The 19,318-nt window shown below is 43.7% G+C and overlaps 1 protein-coding gene across 1 annotated transcript in view; it reads right to left on the bottom strand.

The window, feature by feature from the left end:
• Window positions 1–19,318, bottom strand: part of HECW1 (HECT, C2 and WW domain containing E3 ubiquitin protein ligase 1) — a 237,124-nt gene that overhangs the window by 79,035 nt on the left and 138,771 nt on the right. Inside the window, exons 9-13 of the mRNA XM_059932896.1 lie at window positions 17,483–17,584; window positions 12,384–12,534; window positions 5,078–5,220; window positions 2,839–2,960; window positions 471–656 (exon numbers count right to left, since the gene is read on the bottom strand). Coding sequence (XP_059788879.1) covers window positions 471–656; window positions 2,839–2,960; window positions 5,078–5,220; window positions 12,384–12,534; window positions 17,483–17,584 — 704 coding nt within the window. The remainder of the gene's footprint in view (window positions 1–470; window positions 657–2,838; window positions 2,961–5,077; window positions 5,221–12,383; window positions 12,535–17,482; window positions 17,585–19,318) is intronic.

The following is a 19,318-nucleotide window of genomic DNA, read 5'->3' as shown; positions in this document are numbered from 1 at the left end:
AGCCTTATTAGGGAAATCACAATGAGTAATCTAATAATGTCACTCCCAGTTAGCTAATAACTTCATTCCCTGAGAGCGAGCTGTCTAAGGAGGCAAAACAATAGAAAGGTCATGGAACAGAATCTGGTTTCAGGTTCCAAACCTAAAACCAGTTCCAGATGTCAACTGGGTGTGATACTGTCCCCCCACCGCCAACACCCCACCCCTTCCCCACCCAGAGAACACATAGCAATGTCACAACTTGGTGAAGGTGCTATTGGCGCCAGTGGGCAGAGCCAGGGATGCTTGAAAACATCCCGCACATCACAAGACAGAAACCCAGGTGTGGGTAGTTACTCTTCCTTCCTTCCTGGTGGCCAATGGCACGTCTCAGGCACAGCCTTCCCTGCCCTCCCCACGCTCCCTCCTCACCGCCTGCTCACCGGTCTTCTCCTTTTGCTGTAAGGACCCCCCACTGCAGTCACGCTCACCTTTCCCTGCTGGTCTGTTTTGATCTCCCAGCCCCGGGGCAATTCCAGCCGAGTGTCCGCAAACATGTTGATGAAATTCACCAAGTCTCGGTTGTGCTGGTAGCGTTCAAAGTTGCGCGCGTCCCGCCGGACTTTGAGGATCATGTGCTTCAAGCAGGTGCTACTGGTGAAGACTCGGTAGGCACTCTGAGAGGGCGTCGGGGGCCGATGGGGAAGGCAGTGGGGATTAGGAGAAACACAGACCAAGCGTACTTTGAGCACCTTAATGGGATGTGATGTGATTGCTACACAGGGATTTACTGTGAGCCTTGGGCATTGGGGGTGGTGTGTGGAGCTCGGAAGCGGAGCTCTTGCTCCAGAAGTAAACGCCTGCCCCCCGTAAACACACACGGACCTCCGCGTGGTCTGGCTCTACCGCTGCTTCAGCATCCTGGACGCTGTCGACCTGCCCTGCATCTCAGAGCTCCCCTCCTCCTTCCTCCCTCTTCCCTTCCCAGCAGGGCTCTGCTCTCTCAAGTCTCCCTCTGACTCTCTGAGCATCTCCTCCCTCTCCTTCCGGCTGCCTCCTCTGACTGCACAGGTCCGCCCGTGCTCCATCTTAGCTGTCTGTATAGCAGGGTGTATTAATTAAGGTTCTCTGCGGATTTAGGGCTGACCTTCAGAGGTCTGCCACTCCTTGCTAGGTAAAAACTTGTGTGTGTGTGTGTGTGTGTGTGTGTGTGTGTGTGTGTGTGTGTGTGGAGGGGTTGGGGGATGAGAAGAAGTGAAGAAAGTTTCACGAGTTTCTAATTGTGCCAAATAAGCATTTTATGCTAGCTGGGGCTGGTGTGTGTGTGGTTCAAGGAGACACTGCTCGCAGCCAGGGCACGCTGGGGCAGTGGCTCCTTCCGGCTCAGGGCCACCTGGTGCCCAGGGCTGAGGGCACCACTCCCTGGCATCCTTGTCCCCCTTCATGACTCCCCCCCCCCCCCCCCCCCCACCGCTGGGCGGCTGCTCTGGGTCTAACCACTGGATGTCCCTGAGGCTTCTCAAATATAACCTGCTCAGAACTGGTCCCTCCTCCCCTGCCATAGCCTGCATCACTTAATCAAACTACTGCTAACTGGGGACATGACCACCTACCTCAGGGGCCCGAAGCAGAGAGGACTCACACTTTCCGGAGTCCTCATCTCCCATCCCCCCCGATCACAGTGGCCCCAAGCGCGACTGAAATATCTCCCGAACAGAGTCATTCTTTCTCTGCTCCCAGCCCCCTTCCGTAGGGCAGCCCTTGATCATCGCCCACTTGGGTGCTTGAACCAGCCTCTGGTCTCAGCCCCCTCAGTCCCTCTCCCACAGTTCTGCCAGAGAAAAGAATTCCTCAAACACTGGATCACGTAACTGATGGTAACGTCTGAGACTGCTGGCTCCTGTCGCCTACTGAGGTAGGTCCAGGCTCCTTCCCGAGACGGAGGCAATTACCAGGCAATTTGCTGCTCATCCCTCCATGCCCTCTTCCCACCTCTGCCTGTCACCACACTCCAGCCCCACTGGACCCAGCCCCAGGCGGAGTCCTTCCTCCGGCCGCCTGGAACCCCTGCCCCTCCCACTTTCAACCTTCACGACTGAATTCAGCAGCCGCCTCCCCAGGACCGCTCCCTGTGTTCCCCGAGCCATCTCGTTCCTCCCTGAGGTCAGGCGCTGTCCCGTCACGTTACACTCATCTCTGCAAGTCTGTTGCTCCACAAAATGAGGAGCTTTGGCTCGTCAGGTGTCACCCTAATCTGTCTTTATGACTCCAGCACTTAGATCTGTGCCTGAACTGCAGGAAACATTTGTTGAATGAAAAACGTAATGACTATAGTAATATAATGTCATTGCTTCCTTGACAATACCAAAAAGAAAAAGAAATGAAAAAAACTACGTATGTAAAAATCACATCAAATTTACCTTAAGCATGTTCCTTGAAAAACTAATTATAGGAAAAGGAAACCTAGTTATTTATCTATTCTAAAATTTCTTTAATGAAAGTGATTTTATAAAATGATTCAGGCTGAAGGGAATCCGTCAACTTCATAACTGAGTTCCTTAAAAATTTTAACAATAATAAAAACGCATCTTTGTTTCCAAATCGCTGTCACTGATATTAACACATCTGAACCTAACAAAAACCCACAGAAGCTACAGCATTTCCAAATCTAGCTTTTCTCCTTTTTGGGAGACTCACAGAGAGCAAAACAGAGCCATCTTTTTTCTTTTCTCTCTTTTTTTTTTTCCTTGCCTTAGTTAAAATGCAATCCTCTTTAATCTATCCAATGACTTTGCAAAGTTGTGTTTCGGGTCTTGCTGGAAGCCAGGCCAGGCCCCTTCTGTGTGTGGGAACACTCACGTAATTGGCGTGCAGTACAGTGAAGAACTCAGGGTTGGTGATGAACTTGACAGCTGGAGACTGCAGCAGCAAGGTGATTTTTTGTGAGTTCACTGGAGAAAGTGACCCATCTCTCCTCAGGTCTGGAAAAAGTGAAGCAAAGCAACTAAAGGCATTGGGAAAAGATCGTTTCAAATAGAGGACTTCTCTCTTGTGGCACCAGCAGCCCACAGGCCTTCACCTGCACAGCTGGAGGGGATTGCTGTTTCGAATAGTGATCCAACCAGGTGTCACAGTGATAGGGCCAGGTGTCCTATCACTCCGTGTCTGTCAGTTCAGAATCATTATTTCCTAGGAGTGTTCCTGTGCAACTTCAGTCAGGATCAAGTCCTTGAATACCTCATCCCTTTTATCCCAATGACTTTTTTCTTACTTTCTTTATAAGTTGCTCACCATAGCTATGATAATTTGTTTGCAGAAAGGACCACAATTCTTCCCCTCCCTGCATCCCCATTGGTATGGAACTTTGCAACCCTGTTGAATCGAGCTGGCCTTGTGCCTTGCTTTAACCAACAGAATTTGCCAGAGGTTCTGAGCCAGGGTTATTTATTTATTTATTTATTTTTTGAGCCAGGGTTTTGAGAGGCCTGCTGTGGGTCCCCACTTTCTCTCCCTCATCACGAGAACAGTCTGTGCACGATGAAAAGCCATGGGGAGCGGGGACAAGCCGCCCCGGCTGAGGTCACATCAGGCCAGCCAGCTTGCATCCAATTCCACCGCTGACCAAGGATGCAGGTGTGAGCCCAGTGGCCTGAGGGACCACCCGGCAGAGCTCAGCTCAAAGTGCCCACCTGCAGGACTGAGGGCTAAATGCACAGCTGTGAGCTTAAGCTTTGGATGGCTTGTTATACAGCAAATGCCACCGGATCCAATACCAAACCCAGAAAGAAATTTTCTGTTCCTTTTTCCTCATGTTTCTAATTACTCCATCACTTTACTACATCTCTCTCAGAGATTAATAATAGAAATTAATAATAGAAATACATAAACTAGTCAGTTTAGTTAGTATATCTGATAAAATGAATAGAATGGAGGCAATTAAAATAGTTGATGGAACTGTGTACATACATGTTTAAAAGAGGGAGTGAAAAGGTCCCCTCTTCTGCTTTTGCAGAGAGAGCTGAGACCTGGCAGTACAGGAAGCACATGGCTGTTTGCTCCGAATGTTCTAGAGCTGTCAATCCGCCATCATTTACCCAGTTCAAAAAGAAATTGATTAGAATGTTGCAGTAATAATCTTACGCTATTACAGGTATAAAAAGCAGAAGCCAATCTTTTCAGAGAAAACAGTCTGATGGTTACCAAAGGGGAAAGGAAGGGAGGGGATAAATTAGGAATTGGGGGATTAACAGATACACACTACTATATATAAAACAGATAACCAACAAGGACCTACTGTACCGCACAGGGAACTATATACAATATCTTGTAATAGCCTATAATGAAAAAGAGTCTGAAAAAGAATATATATATATAACCGAATCCCTTTGCTGTACACCTGAAACTAACACAACATGGTAAATCAACTCTACTCCAATTTAAAAAAAAGGAAAAGTCATTCTCTTACGCCTTTTGAATATTCTCATCTGAATTCCACTCAGGCAGATTCAAAGAAATGAACATCAGACCCCCTAGTGGATGCTGATGGTATCTGCTAAAAAATGCTCCCAGGCAGCTGTGTGTAATCATAAGCCTGCAGGTTCTCTTTACTCCCAGGTTCCTCCCTCAGGGGGGATTGTATTTTATTCTTTTTTTAAAATTTTTTTTTTACGATTTCCTATTTTTTTAAAAAACATCTTTATTGGAGAATAATAGCTTTACAATGTTGTGTTAGTTTCTGCTGTGTATTTTATTCTAAATGCAAACAAGTCTTATTCCTATTGTTGTCATGTGGCTCCTTGGAAGCAGACCGTGAATTCTTATTGCTTGTTTTATTTATAAGTGGAAAACATCCTTAGGACACCAACCAATAAATTAACTTAATAAGAAATGACTAAGCCACCAAAAAAAAAAAAATTGCCTTGATGCATAGGTGCAAGATCTCTTCACTGTGAATCCACTTTTCCTTTACGTTCCTGGTGGGAAACTTCTGTCTGTTTTACCCTGCTGGTACCAAGCCTCTTTCTCCCCCTGGACCTCGCCCACGCCCTGCTTTCCTTACCCCATCCGCATCCCAGGAGTCTGGGCCCGTCCTGCATACCTATGCTCGACTGAGAAGATTCAGCCTCTGAGTCACTCCCGCCACCTCCTCCGCCGCCTCCTGCTGGGACTTGCTCACAACTTTGGCTGCCAGAATCTTCTTCAGGCCTCTCTGTAGCAATGGTTCGCTGAATATTTTGGTACCTTTGTGTCAGAAAGTGCAAAGACAGGAGTTAACTTTGGTTTGATGGCTTGTTGAGGGGTAGATGCTCTGAATCAGATAAGTGGGGAAATCACTAAAGAATCGTCCTGGACGTCAAGAAACGTCAGGAAAGAAATGCTCAAAATCCCCACAAGATACCCAAGACAATTAACACTACAAGTATCTCTGGATGATTTGACTTGTTTTTGTTTTGTGAGCTGTGATGAGCTTCAAGTATGGTGACTTAAAAAAAAATCACCCTGCATTAAATGAAATTAGGCTAAATCTAAAATAATGGCGTGGGAAGGAACTTAAAATATTACAACTAAGATATCAAAGCACCTCTCCCTGATGGTGATAAGTCTACAAACTAAAATAAAAGTTCTACTCACTTGTTTCTATTTAACAGGTAACTGACAGGACTGGCAAGGGGTGTGCAAAGGTTACACGCTAAAAACACACTGGCAGACAAATAAATGCTTTCTGCTTATTTGAAGGCTCCTTTGATTCTTCTTTCCAAGTTGGGGAATCAGTCAGTCAGTTGGCCTGTCAGTTGCCTAACCAGGTGCTTACTAAATATTTACTGACTTTTCCAGTGTGTCTGTTTCTGCGCTGGACTTCCAGACCAAAGAGAAGACTGGAATGCGATCTCGCCCTCTGAACCCTCACGGTCAGGACAGAACAAAGAGGGGAAATGCACATAAACTGTGACTCTAGTGAGGTGAACAAGCTGCCCTAGGTGTGTAAGAGGTGTGAACACAGACGAGGAAACACCCAGGGCACACGCGTTCTGAAGTCAGAGTATGACGTGTCGGGGAGCTTGTAGGGAAGGTACACGGAGGAAATAACATGTGCAAAAGGCTTCAGCTGGGAGAACTCCGAGAAGGTAGGTGGCGGCGTCAGGATGTGTGGCCCTTGCGCAGTGCCAGGGAACCGGCAGGGGTGGTGGGGAGCGCCTAGCAGGTGCCCAGCAGCGGTTGGGATGTTTTTCTCGAGGTCCAGGTTCTCCAACTTGAGCTGCATCAGGATCACCTACAGGGCTTGTGAAAACACAGGCTGCCGAGCTCCATCCCCAGCGTCTCTCTGATTCAGCAGGTCCAGGGATGGGGTGGGCGGAGGCAAGAACGTGCATTTCTGACGAGTTCCCAGGGGATGCAGTTGCTGCCGCTGGTCCAGAGACCAACTCTGAGAACCGCCACTGTAGGGGCTGAGCAGCTGCTGGAAAAGCGAGGCAGGTCCAGTTCTACACCGACCCCCACCTGTGTGGAGGGCACGGGAGGAGAAGACCCTGGAGTTGGGGAGAGCAGCTGAGAACTACGGCATCGCTCCAGGCTGGAGATGCAGAAGCCTGGAACCAGGCAGGGGTGGTGGATCACGCTGGTGTCTAAGGATGCTGCTGGGGGCGGGGAACACCCACATTCTGTGGGGAAACTAAGATCACCTATATCTGCCCACAAAACACTCACAGAAATTTCCTAAACCTCCCTGCCTAATTCACACTGTGTTTTGTAGGCAGGTGTCCAGCTGTCTCGTTCCTTTTTGCTCTGCTCTGCTTCCTTCACTCTTTGTAGCCCCTCTTCCTCCTCGCTAAATGACCTTGACTTTGCTTGATGTCTCTCAGTCCTACCAGGGCACAGGACAGGAATTCCGCTTCCCTTTTCCTCACGGCACAGCAGCAATGAGGGAAGCGGTCAAACTGACGAGATCTTTAGTGGCAGAGTTTGTAACAACTTTACATGTAGACTCAACAGAATTTGGGACCTGACTGGGTATGGAGGTTGGAGAAGACAGAGGAGACAACTTTGAAGTTCAAGGCACCTGCTTAGAGCAGGTGGGTGGAGGTGCTGGTACTGATGAACACCATGTAGGATGGGCAGGTTGGTGGGAAGATTTTAGTGTGGATTTGGACATGTTGACCTGGAGGTCCTTGAGGTCACACAAGTGACAATAGCCAGGGGAGCGTTGCTGTATGGGTCTTGTGCTCAGGGAAGTGATGTGGGAGTGGAGGAAGAGGAGGAGGAGAGAGCCTCCAGGGAGCAGTGAATAGCCAGGTCGCCATGTGCAATCCAAGGTGGGGGCATGGGGAACGTATTGTTACATGGACAAGGTCTTCCATGGCAGGGATTCTGAAGACTAGTGACCTCTCCTTGACCTTTAGAGAGGAGTTTTGGGGACTTCCCTGGCGGTCCAGTGGTTAGGACACCACGCTTCCACTTCAGGGGGCACAGGTTCGATCCCTGGTCAGGGAACTAAGATCCTGCCTGCCACCCGGCCAAAAAATAAATAAATAAATAAATAAAAAATAAAGAGGAGTTTTGTTCTCAAGTGTGGTCTCCAGACCACTTGCCAGAGAATCAACTGGGTGATTATGATAATTACAGAAATTGGGGCAAAATTGAAATCTGCATTTCTAACAAGTTCTTCAGGTGGTATTATCTACATCTAGGTTTGAGGCTCTCTGGTGCCGGGTTTTCTTTAAGTTTTATTTTATCTAAAGAGACTCAGCCACTCCCTCCTGACACCTGGCGGAAGATGGCTCTGCCTGCAGCACTTACTGGGAGGCATTCCTGAGAAGGCCTCTTATGAGAAAATGTGGAAGGGGTAGGAATGAGCAAGGAATCAGAGAGAGAAACGCTTGCTTTTATTTACGCCTCCACATGCCTGTGGTAGGGCGGCTGTGGGGAAGGTGCAGGCTGTCTGTCTGTGATGTTCTTTTTGCCGGAACTCAAGTAATGCAGCCACACGTCGGGTACTCAGTGGGCCAATGAGAAGCCGCCTAAGCTTGTGACCTTGACCTGGGGGAGGAAGGGGGGCCTGCCAAAGACCAAGGAAGCTGCTGTTGGAGGATCCCCTAAGTGGCTCAAGGCAGGCTGCCTTTTCCAAAAGTGGCTCAACAACATTTTCAGTCCACAGCTTCTTCCAGACCCTGACTACTCTCCTATTAAGAGGTGCAATCAATGTCCCCTCCCCTTGAACCTGGGAAGGTCTTGTGGCTACCTGGACTAACAGACAATAATGAAAGTGACAGCTTGTGATGGAACACAGAGGCCACACTGTGAGGAAGCCCAGGCGACATGGAAAGTCCACGTGGAAGTGCTCTGGTTGACAATCACAGCTGAGATCCCAGCCAACAGCTGGCATCAACCTCCAGATACGCGAGTCTCCAGCCCAGCCACCCTCTGACTGCAACCATGAGGTACCCAGAGAAGGGCCTCACTGAACCCAGTCAGCCATGAGAACCATGAGAGAGGACGATACTCGTGATGATAATGGTGATGATAATCAGTTATTGTTGTTTTAAGTCACTAAGTTTGGGGTGGTTTGTTACTCAGCAACAGACACCTGGAAAGGGCTTTGACAAACCTCACACTGTAGCCTCTCTTTGACTTCCCAAATTGCAGTGATCACTGAAGAGAATTTTAACGAGTAAATATAACCTTATTTGATGGAAATGTCAGCAATTTCACAAACTGCTTCACATGTCCTCAGTTGGACCTGGTTTATCTCACGCCTTACTAAGTCAACAGCCTCAAATCCCAGGTGCCAGACCCAACCCCTGGCCTTTGCTGAAGTCAGGACAGTCTTGGGGAAGCAGGACACACAGCAGTTGGTGAAGGATCACCCAGCAAGGGCAGGGCTGCAGCCTCAGAGGCTCTCTTTGCTCTAAAGATGAGAGAAGGGGTCAGAGAGTTGGTTCTCTTCTATTTCATCAAAACTTATCCTTCAATGTCCCCCCTCACACTTTTTTTTTGCAGAAAAAGGTTAAGTATTTATATTATATAGGGTTTATGGAAATTGGTAAGGAAGTCAGCTGGAATGTCTAATTTGCAAATGGACACACAGAGGAACACACACAAAACCAAACCAGAAATAAAGAAACCTTCCAAAACCAAACCGAACCAAACCAAACCAAACAAAAACCAAACAAACAAAGCCTATAGGAACAGACAGTTCTCATGGGAGGAGCTAAAATTGGTAAAAGAAAAGCTCATGGAAACAGAAGACCTTCCCTCCAAGAAGTGAAACGTAGACGCACCAAAACACTAGGAGAATCACTGAAGTCAGCAAAAACCCACCAAAAGATGAGATGGAAGGCAAAGTATTGTTGCTAGCAAAGTAAACCCGTAGAAACACACTTTAGAAAACATTCAAGCATTGATATCAAATACCAAAACCACGCAGATCTCTCTTGGCCTACTCTTTGGGGAATATAACCCTAAAGAAACACTCTAAGACAATCCTAATATTTTACATACCCTTGGGCCTTATCCAAAATAGTGATAAAAAGCAATAAGTGAAACATCCAACAATATGGCAAATTAACTAAATTACATCTGTTCATTGGAATACCATCATTTAAGTGATAATCTTAAGACTATGTAGCAATATGAAAATGCTTTTAACGTAGGAAGTGAAAAATGAATATAAAGCTATATTATCATTATAGCTATATAAGGACTGTGCATATGAAATTTGAAGATAGTTAATTTTTTTAAAAAAGCTAATCCTTCGGGCAGTAGGATTATAAGACTTTTTTTTTTTTCTTATTTAAAACTTGCATTTCTCAATAGTATAATAATTTTCTTCAAATAACTAAAACATCAATCTTGAGTTGATGATTTAAAATAAGACTATGTATTTATATTTTTGGTTTGCTCAATAAATATTTGTGAAGGAGGTAGAGTTCGTTCAGGATATTTTGAACGTGTAGGAATGAACTCGGGAAATGGTCTTGTACTGAGTCCTGGTAAACTCTGGCCCCATCCAGGCACCGGGAGGAGGGACACTGAAGAATGAGAAAGAAGGTAAGGACAGTTACCAGTGGCAGGTATGATGGGCCATCAGTCATGGGGCTGCAGAGGAGGCGGCCCTTGGCTCTGTGCGGAGAGCTCTGGGGAGGTTCCAGGGACCATGTGACATTTGGGTTGGGCTTTTGCAGGATGGAGATGAGTGCCAGGTGGAAGGCACGCAATGAGGAACTTTCCTGCAGTGGAAGTGTGTGGCAAAGCCACAAAGGCCACTTAGGGGGTGGCCGAGGGAATGTGGTCACCGCACACTACTTCGTCCACTCCGCATTTTGCAGTGTGCGTCTCCTTGCACAAACACATTTGCCTTTCACAATCACCCTGTCAGGAGTCAAGAGAAACTCCTTCTTGCAACACTGAGAAATATTTCCATCTTGCTGTGAGAAGGTGATGAGTGTAGATTTCTCCTGCTAACCAAACACATGCCCCCCTGTGTGTGATCACATCTGCGATGGATAAAAGACTGACAGTATACCTTCTGTGGCTGCCATTATCAGGCCAGATCACTGGAAAACTTTAAATGCTTGAAAGCAATAGGTTAAAATAAGCATTGAAGAGCCTGAATACTTATCTGAAGGTTATCTGACCTTCCCTAGGTAGGATTTTTCACAAGAAATAAGCACTTTCTCAAATCGCTCAGTTCCTTTTCTTTTTATCTGTCCATATGGACGCAGCAAATACAACTTCCTATTCAGCAAAGTCTGGTCTCTCTCAGCATGTTCAGTCCACTGGAGGGCACGGGGGTTTACACATCAAAGCCTGCACACTTCTCTAGAGGCCTGGTTCAGGATGGATTTGGCCTCACTTTTATATTATACAACCTGAACGTTGTGAACGAACTTCCAAGGATTTTTATGTCATGGGTCAAGGTGTTTACTTCTGCTTCTGGTTTACTGTTTTGTTTTAGTGTTCAAACTACACCTCTTGTAGATATAGACTGATGCTGCTCTCCGTGTTTCTTAGTCTGGTAAATCATTTCAGCTTATCTGTCTGGCAAGACAGACCTTGAGGCTATTTCTGCCTATGGCATCTGAACACAGTCTCTATGTAAAATGAGCTTGCTGTGTCCTCTGCATTTTTAGTTGTAGGAGTCTTGTTGCAATCACCATGAAAGGACACTCCCATGGATTTTGGTGCATTTATATTTAATATGTTCTTCCTTGTAATATGCTTTCTTTCTGTGGGAATGACTAGAGAAATACACTGCCAGTGAAAACCCATTACGGTTCTTATTAATGACTTAAACACTCAGGTACTGATGGGGAAAAATGGAAAGCAAATGTCTTCCAAATGCTCAAGCAATAAAAGAACCCCTGGTGATTTTCACCTAAAGCATCCTTCTCTCTCTACAACAAGAGTAACAAGAAGTTTAATTTTTTGTTTCTGTGTAATTTTAATAGGATTGAATTGTCTACTTTTTTTTCTGGAGGCTACCGTTAACTTTCAAAGAATATTTGTTATCAATAGCTGTGTCCCCCAAACCCAGTTAGTTATTCTTTTTAGTCCCTCTCCACCTTTTTCCTTTATTTTACACTAGCAAGACGTCATGTGGATACATATGAAGTTGGGCCTGCAGTCTGCATTCCTGGCTACTAAAAGTATCCAAAAGCCACTGCCCTGGTCTTAAAGAAGCAAGATATTGGGTATGATGCTCGTACTAGCTTATGGCATGGGAGAGGTGCTGTTTAGGGTCTCATTTGCATGTTGAAAACAAAATGACATCTTTACATACTTACTAAAAACTAGTAAGGGGTCTAGTTTTTAGACAAAACAATTCTCAAAAAGTATTTTTAAATGTTTCCTCTTCTATGATGAAAGCTTTTTAAGAATGTATATTTCTGAGTATATAGCAATTTTGGGACCAGGGTAGGCATGAATATAGAGATTTATGAGACAGCTTTTTCTCCAGGCAGCTTTTAGTATTCTGTTAAACCTATCCTTGGAATGTTTTCAAACTGTTTGGGTTCTGGACCTGTTTGAGAATCTTATGACAGATATGTATGAGTCTGGTAGAAAAATGTGCAACCATGTATAATTTTGCATATAGTTTCTGGATGGTTCCTGGAACACTGACACCCTCAGTGAATACCTGGGTGGGTGTGGTCCATGGGCCCTTGGTTAAGAACACCTGTGTTCGAGCCTGGGCCGTCAAGAGGATTCCCCATCTTTAGATGACACTTAGGCTTAGCTTGTCTCCTCACCAAATTTTAAATCTAGCTTTCCAGGTACTAACTATGAATGGGTTAATTACTTTGCAGTTTCCTCATACAATCTGAGCAGGAAAGTATAAAAGGGGGTTTCTTTAGCTGCCTTTCTCCTTTCACTGGTTTATAGGGGCTCACGGCATGCTGATCACTCACCGTCTGTTAAGTTGCTCCATCTGCTGGATGGACCCGGATCTCCGCATCCCGTCGGGGGTGGCTGCTGATGTGGGACGCTGCCAGGTGGTCGTGCGGTTCACGTGGTCCACATAAAAGACCCGCCCGTGGCTGTCAATGCGAGCTTCCCAGTCTAGTGCATGACGAAAAGGCAAAAAGAAAAATCAAGGACAAACTACGGATCCATGTGAAACAGACACCACTTCCAGGTCTTTTGCAGTTAGAACTCACCACTGGTGACTTGCTGAAGACCAAGCACTGCCCAGAGCACCTGGGTGACCTCTGAGGCATTGGCACGGAGTTGGCATTCCAGAAAAGAGCCCATGGGACTCAGATTCTCTGCTGGGCCATTTTAAACAGTAACTGGGGTTACTCAAGTATGACCTGTGTTAAAATTCTAACAAGTTCTAAAGAGAAAATGGAATGTTTATTTCCTTCTTTAAAAAATTCCATCTTGTCAATTTTTTTGGCTACTCAAATGACAGCTGGAAGACTGGAAATGTCCTCCGGTGACAGCTGACACTCTGATGCTGGAAAAATCCTTTCTTTGCTAAATCTGATGGAGGATGGCTGCTCAGAAGGGAATAATGGCCCTCATAGTAAAACCAGGTTTGACTACAGTTCTAAAATGCACTGTATGTGCAGCTTCATATAACCTCTAGCTAATACTTAGCAGCCTTAACTGATTGCCATTCCACTTGAGAGAAAGAGTGGACACATTCAATACTTAGAGTTGTGAATTCACAGTGTATGTTCAACCCACCTGTAGCTGCCAAATATCTCTCGACCAAAACAAAACCAATCACGACTATTAACTAGCTTTGAAGTATCTCTTTGTTGATAAGTAACTATCCCAAACAGTAGAGGGAGCCCAAGATAAAGCTAAATTCCTTTACTTCTCAAATTTAAACAACAGCAACAAACTAAAAGGTGGAAGCATAGATGATACAGTCCATGATAAATGTAGGAGCTGGGCTGGGGTGATAGGATGAAAAAGTCCTCAAAACCGAGAGAGCTGGAAGTCATATGTACACACCTGAGCTTAACAAAGATGAGCAATGTCTGCTGTACAGAGATGGGCAAAGCTTTTAGGGTCCACATGTAAAACTGTGGTGGAAATAACAGCTTCATGATAAAGTTATGCTGAAAAATACGTTAGACTAAAGAAGAAAAAGCAAAAATGACTGCAAATGAGGAAAACCATTCAGGCTTTTAAGTGAGAAAAGCCATAGCTTTTGGGAGTAGGTCAGATATTTAACAATTCTGTTGAAAAAGTATCATTCAGGTAATGACATAGCAACGCCCAATTGTTTTTAAAATGATAAACTCAATATATTTGGTATAGTTATGGTTTGATATCTGTGTGGTTCAGCTGTTTGAGAACGTTATGGCTTATGTCTGACATTTACTTGAGGGATTGCCAAATAATGCCCAAGGAAAACTAAAAATACCAGAAAACACCAAATTCAACTTATAAGACAAATTGAAGGAAAAAAATGTGGTCAGATTGTATAAATATATTCTAGAAGGTTGTGATTAAAATTGACTACTAGATGATCCAGTTGTCAACTGTTAGTTGTAAATGTTAATTAGCTCATTGATGAAACTGTATATTTGTGTAACTACTAGGTAATTAATCTCGAGCCAAACATTAAAAAATTTCAGTGATTTCCAAACTAGCAGCAACTGGGTGTTTTTTTTTTTTTCTTGAACCCAACATGACTGTCATCCAACAAAGAATGAGCATTAATCTTTGAAGAGTATCGTGCTACTCAATTCAGTTGAACAAACTCTTCCTTGTACTATGAACTAGAGACCATGCCAGGTCCTGAAGACACATTGCTGACTAACACACATCCCTGCCCTCCAGGTGCCCACAGTAAAGGAAGGATTCCTTCAAAGACAAGCCTCCAGTCTCACAGATTCTCCAAGGAAAATAACTCAAGTATGGTGCGGCGATAATAATAATTTCTCTCTACGAGTTTCAATATTTCCAAGGCACACACGGAAAAGAATGGCAAGCCAGACAGTTAGGCCCTCTTGTCAATACATTAACTACCTGGAAGGCAGAGTGCTAATTAAAACTCTTATAAATAATCAGAAAATAACACCTAAGTGCAATTAGAGATTCTAAGTGTGTTTTCTGGGTTGCTTTGTAAAGAATTTGCTTTCACATACTGTATAAACAGTATCGCATAAAGAAAACATGTTCCGAATGGAACTTCAGGCCTCAGCATGTCCGATGGACTTGGCCTTGTGATGCCAAAACAGACTCCTGAAAATGATACCTTTACGGATGACCTTGGGACAGTTAGAGTCATTCATGTGTGTCCATTCATTTGTGGTTGGGGAGACTTGTCAGATACTAAACTATGTATTTTCCATGAAGTCTAAGAACAATGTAGAGCCTAATAATGTATCCTATTTTAATTATTATACCAAGAAAAGCCTGTAAATTTGTACTTTTACATTAACAAGTGCAATACCGTGTTTGTAGTTTAGACCTTTATCTTGAACTTCAGTTGCATCTCACTGTCTTCTCGACACTGATACCTGGATGACATCTCAAATATAACACGATCAAAACCAAGCTTCAGCTCTTTCCCACCCAAACCTGCTCTATCTGCAGCCTTCTCTTCCTTTCTCAGTTAAAGGAAGCTCCATCCTTCCAAGTTAAGACTCCTGAGGTCATTCTTGACCCTTCTCTTTATCTCACACACCACATCCAATCTGTCAGCAAATCTACCCACAAAATATCTGGCCAGAATCTGACCACTTCTCACCACGTCCTCTGCTCCCCACCAGCTCAGGCCACCACTGTTTCTCACCTGCAAGAACGTTATGTTGGGTCTCAGGCTTCTATTTTTCCTCCTCACAATTCAATGTCAACACAGAAAACCTTTTAAGTCCTAAGTTAGGCAATGTCACGTCTCTGCTCAAAAACCTACAACGTCCCCCTTTCATCCACAGTAAAAGCCAAAACCCTTAAGTGGTCTACAAGGCCCTAGGGGATCTGGGCCCCCGATAGATGGACCTCTTCGCCTGCTGCTTCCTCACTTCCCAAATCTGCTCCATCCAGACACGCTGACCTTCTTGCTGTTTCTCAAACCCACCAGGCAGGCCGCTCTGTTTGCTCAGAAAGCTCTTCCTTTCCAATACTTGGGTGGATAACCCTCTTACCACTTCTAAGTCTAGCTTCAAATGTTGCCTTGTCAGCGAAGTGTACCCGACCACCCTATTTAAAATGGCAAACCAGCCACCACCACATGCTCCAGATTCCCCTTACCCTGCTCTGCTTTTGTTTTTCCACAGCACTTAAGACCATCTGATGTGCTGCACTATTTCTTCATTTATTCTTTTTATTGTTTATTATCTGTCTCTACCAGCCTAGACTGTAAGCTTCTTGAGGGCAGGGATCTTTGCCTTTTTTGCTTACCTAGAACAGTACCTTGCATAGAGTAAGCATTCAATAAATACTTATTCAATGAATAACTATCTGATGAAGTCATCCATGTACTACGTGAGATTAAGAAAATTCAGTTGTTAGCTTCACTACCAACTTTTCTGATATTTTTCAGTGTCACATGGACAGAAACCTGGTGAAACCTATCTGGAAGAAATTTGTTTTCATTGTCAAAAGCAGCTTATATAAAGCAATTCTTTAAAACAGAATATATTTTATTCAATTATTTACAATATCTGTATGTATAAATAGTTATTACTCTTGCATGGGTTGAATGTCAATTCATGTACACACCCACTGATAGGTTTTTTTGTTGTGGGGAAAATGTTCCTTTCTTGGAGAGAACATGTTATAGGTATTTTTCTAAGTAGGAAGTATCTCTAGTGACACTGAAATTTTACTATTCATTTATGGAATATCCATAAATCAATGTATAAAGAAAGAAATCAGGCATCAAAAGTTAAAAAACATAATGTTTGTCTTGGTCTCTCCAAACAAATGTGGTACTCCTTTAAGTTATCCTACATATTAAAGACACTGTTTATCACTGATAAATTACAATTGAATAGGAGAAGAATGGTGTAAATGTAAAATATATTACATTGCCAAGAATAGATGAATTAAGGAATAAACCTTTCTTCTTTCAAAACTGTAACGGCTTAATGTAAGCACAGGCAAAAGAATGTAAAGAAACACTGATTCCTTGCATCCTGGAAAGATCTTGCAGTTGTAAAATTTATCAAAATTTTAAAGGTTATCTTTGCTTAAAAAATGAGCCCAAACCAAAACAGGGATGTTCTAGAATTCATGAACATATCTGATGCTAAGTGAATATATAATGTCTGGGGTGTCATTTCCTTCTTACAAATGTTATATATAAGGGAATATTATAAGGGTAAATTATACTGGAATGATATCTAGAGACTACCTAGTCCAAATCTAGCATTTAGCAGATGAGAAAATTAAAGCTTTACTTTACAAATAAGAAAACTGAGTCACTGAGATTGATTTTCCCAAGTTCAAATGACCAGTTAGATAATTATTAATTACACATTACAGTTACCAGGAGAATGTGCTATTGAATTCTATCCCTAAAGATGATATTTTGCCTGGAAACCTCTAAGAACTACAGAAAAAATTTGAGGCTGTCACCTATTGGTGCAAATTAGAGTAAGGAAAATGCAAGTTCATGGGTCTTGATGGGTTGAAATGTTTTATTACGTGGAGGTGCTTGAACCATAAAAGGTCCCATGGAGAATAACAGGATTATTCCATCTTGAACTGCAAACTTTTAAATATAATATAGTAAAATTTGCGAAGTAAGGGTCATGAACAGTTTGCAAGGACTAGTCAAGTCTTGTAAAGAAATGCTCTCCATTTCAGAAGTTGAAGGGTGCTGAAAATACTGGGTTTTCTCATGAAGATCACATCCTGAAACCATACGACAAAAAACCAACCAACCAACCAATTTCTATGGTAGGCACCATATTGGTTTTTGATCACAGTGTGAGGTATGGAGTGGAGGAAGAGTTTGGATGTTTATATACAAAGTTCATACTGACCTGCTTAGACTTGATGGGAAGAGTTATGAACATAGATTTTCAAAACTAAAGCTTACTTGGTGGAAGAGGCTCATCGATTGTTGGGTAGTGGTGATGTTCAGGCCTCAAGGAAGGAAGCTGGCTTACTGGCTGGGAATTATGGAGTATAGGACATTCACCTATGGACAAGATAGTCGAGACATTCAGATTCATTCATTGCCATGGCAACGTCAGCAAAAAAGCATGACTGTAAAACAAACTACTGCAAGAAAAAACCCCAAAGAGTGGGCAACTGGGGAGACTGGGATTGACATATATACACTAATATGTATAAAATGGGTAACTAATAAGAACCTGCTGTATAAAAAAATAAAATAAAATTCAAAAAAAAAAAAGAGCAGGCAATTGATTTTTTTCTGTGTCAGTTTGCTACATACAGAGTCATTCATGAGCCAGTGAATAGAGGGAACTATATTTTTTAAGAAACTCGAAAAAAACAGCCAAACACTTCATGGCTGTGATCTGTACCGCAACAGACCAATAGGTAGGATTGGGGTCTGATTCTGTAACCACCTGAATTTTCTTGAGGGGAAGGTGGCATCAGAAAGGGACACAAAAGAAAATGAGCAGAGCCTGAGTTTAGCCCAGGAAAAGAAACAGGCCTTTTGGAGGGAAGGGCAGCATTTATAAGGTCTCATAAAAGTTCAAGGGGTCTGTGCAAAATGACAGCTCCTTGTTTGGATAGGTTTCATCAGAGGGCTACCCAGAGGCCATCTTTCAGAGATTTTGTGTTTGGAATGAAACTCTTAGCTGGTGCCTTTCTGAGATGGGGTTAAGGAACAAGTGGGCCAAGAAGGTAACTTCTTGTAGTATGGAAGCTAGGGGCTGGGGTACGGGGCCAAGGAGCTATGGCATCTTGTGACTGTTCCAGATTATTCTGAGGAAGAATCTGATAAGCCAGGGTGTTCTGGAAAAAGACAAGAGACGAAGGAAGTAGATAAGAGGCAGGAAGACCGAGACAGGAAAACTTGAAACACAGAAGTGGGAGAGACGGAAGAAGAAAGACAGACGTGGAGAAATTTTAGAAATAAACATATCCACAGAATGCGCACCCTCAATTATAACAGACACAGCTAATGTTACTCTCAGGCAGACTTATGATGAACTGAACAATGTTGTACAATGGAGTTCCTATTTCATGATGTCCTCAGGTCCTTGTAACACTGCCTGTAGACTGGCCATGTGGATGGAAGGCCTACAGCACCAGCTGTCTGGGTCACATAATCAGAGGCAATTGCTCTTGATCTCTGGGGAGCTAGAAGGGCCCAGGCCACGAGACAGCTCTCAGGCTGGTAACTCCCCACTAACACCATCCTGGATTTCTCACAGTAGCCCCTATTGGCCAGAGGACAAAGGTCAGGCCTTTTCCTTCCTCTGCCCTCCATGGCTGATGCAAATACCGAGTGTTCCATTATTCCTTGGGCTAAAAAGAGAGAAACTGTGAAAAACAGTGGTTAAGATCTTCATGGGGTCTCAAATTTCAAAAATATTCCCCAGAATGTCCATATATGGAAAGGATGCTTATTTCTTCTCACTCTAGATCCACAGAACTGATTTAAAAACATAAAAGAAATTAGCTAGGAAGGAAGTTAGGTGGATTTAATTTAGCCATTTAATTCCTAGAGCTAATTGGAAAACAAAAACAGGGATGTATTCAGGAACAAAGGGTCCTTTTAAATGTTAAATATATAATATTATTTCTTGTGCAAACTCTGGTATGTGACTGACATTCTTGGGGTCCCTGGAGACTAAGGAAAGTCAAGGAAGGTGCCCCTCATACCAGCACATAGCTCCTTGCAAACTGACTCCTGTTTCAAAGCTGGGCTCTGAATTTAGTGGATACCACACTCATG

Source organism: Balaenoptera ricei, chromosome 9, assembly GCF_028023285.1.
Source record: "Balaenoptera ricei isolate mBalRic1 chromosome 9, mBalRic1.hap2, whole genome shotgun sequence".
NCBI lineage: Eukaryota > Metazoa > Chordata > Mammalia > Artiodactyla > Balaenopteridae > Balaenoptera > Balaenoptera ricei.
This window is presented reverse-complemented; position numbering and strand designations above follow the sequence as displayed.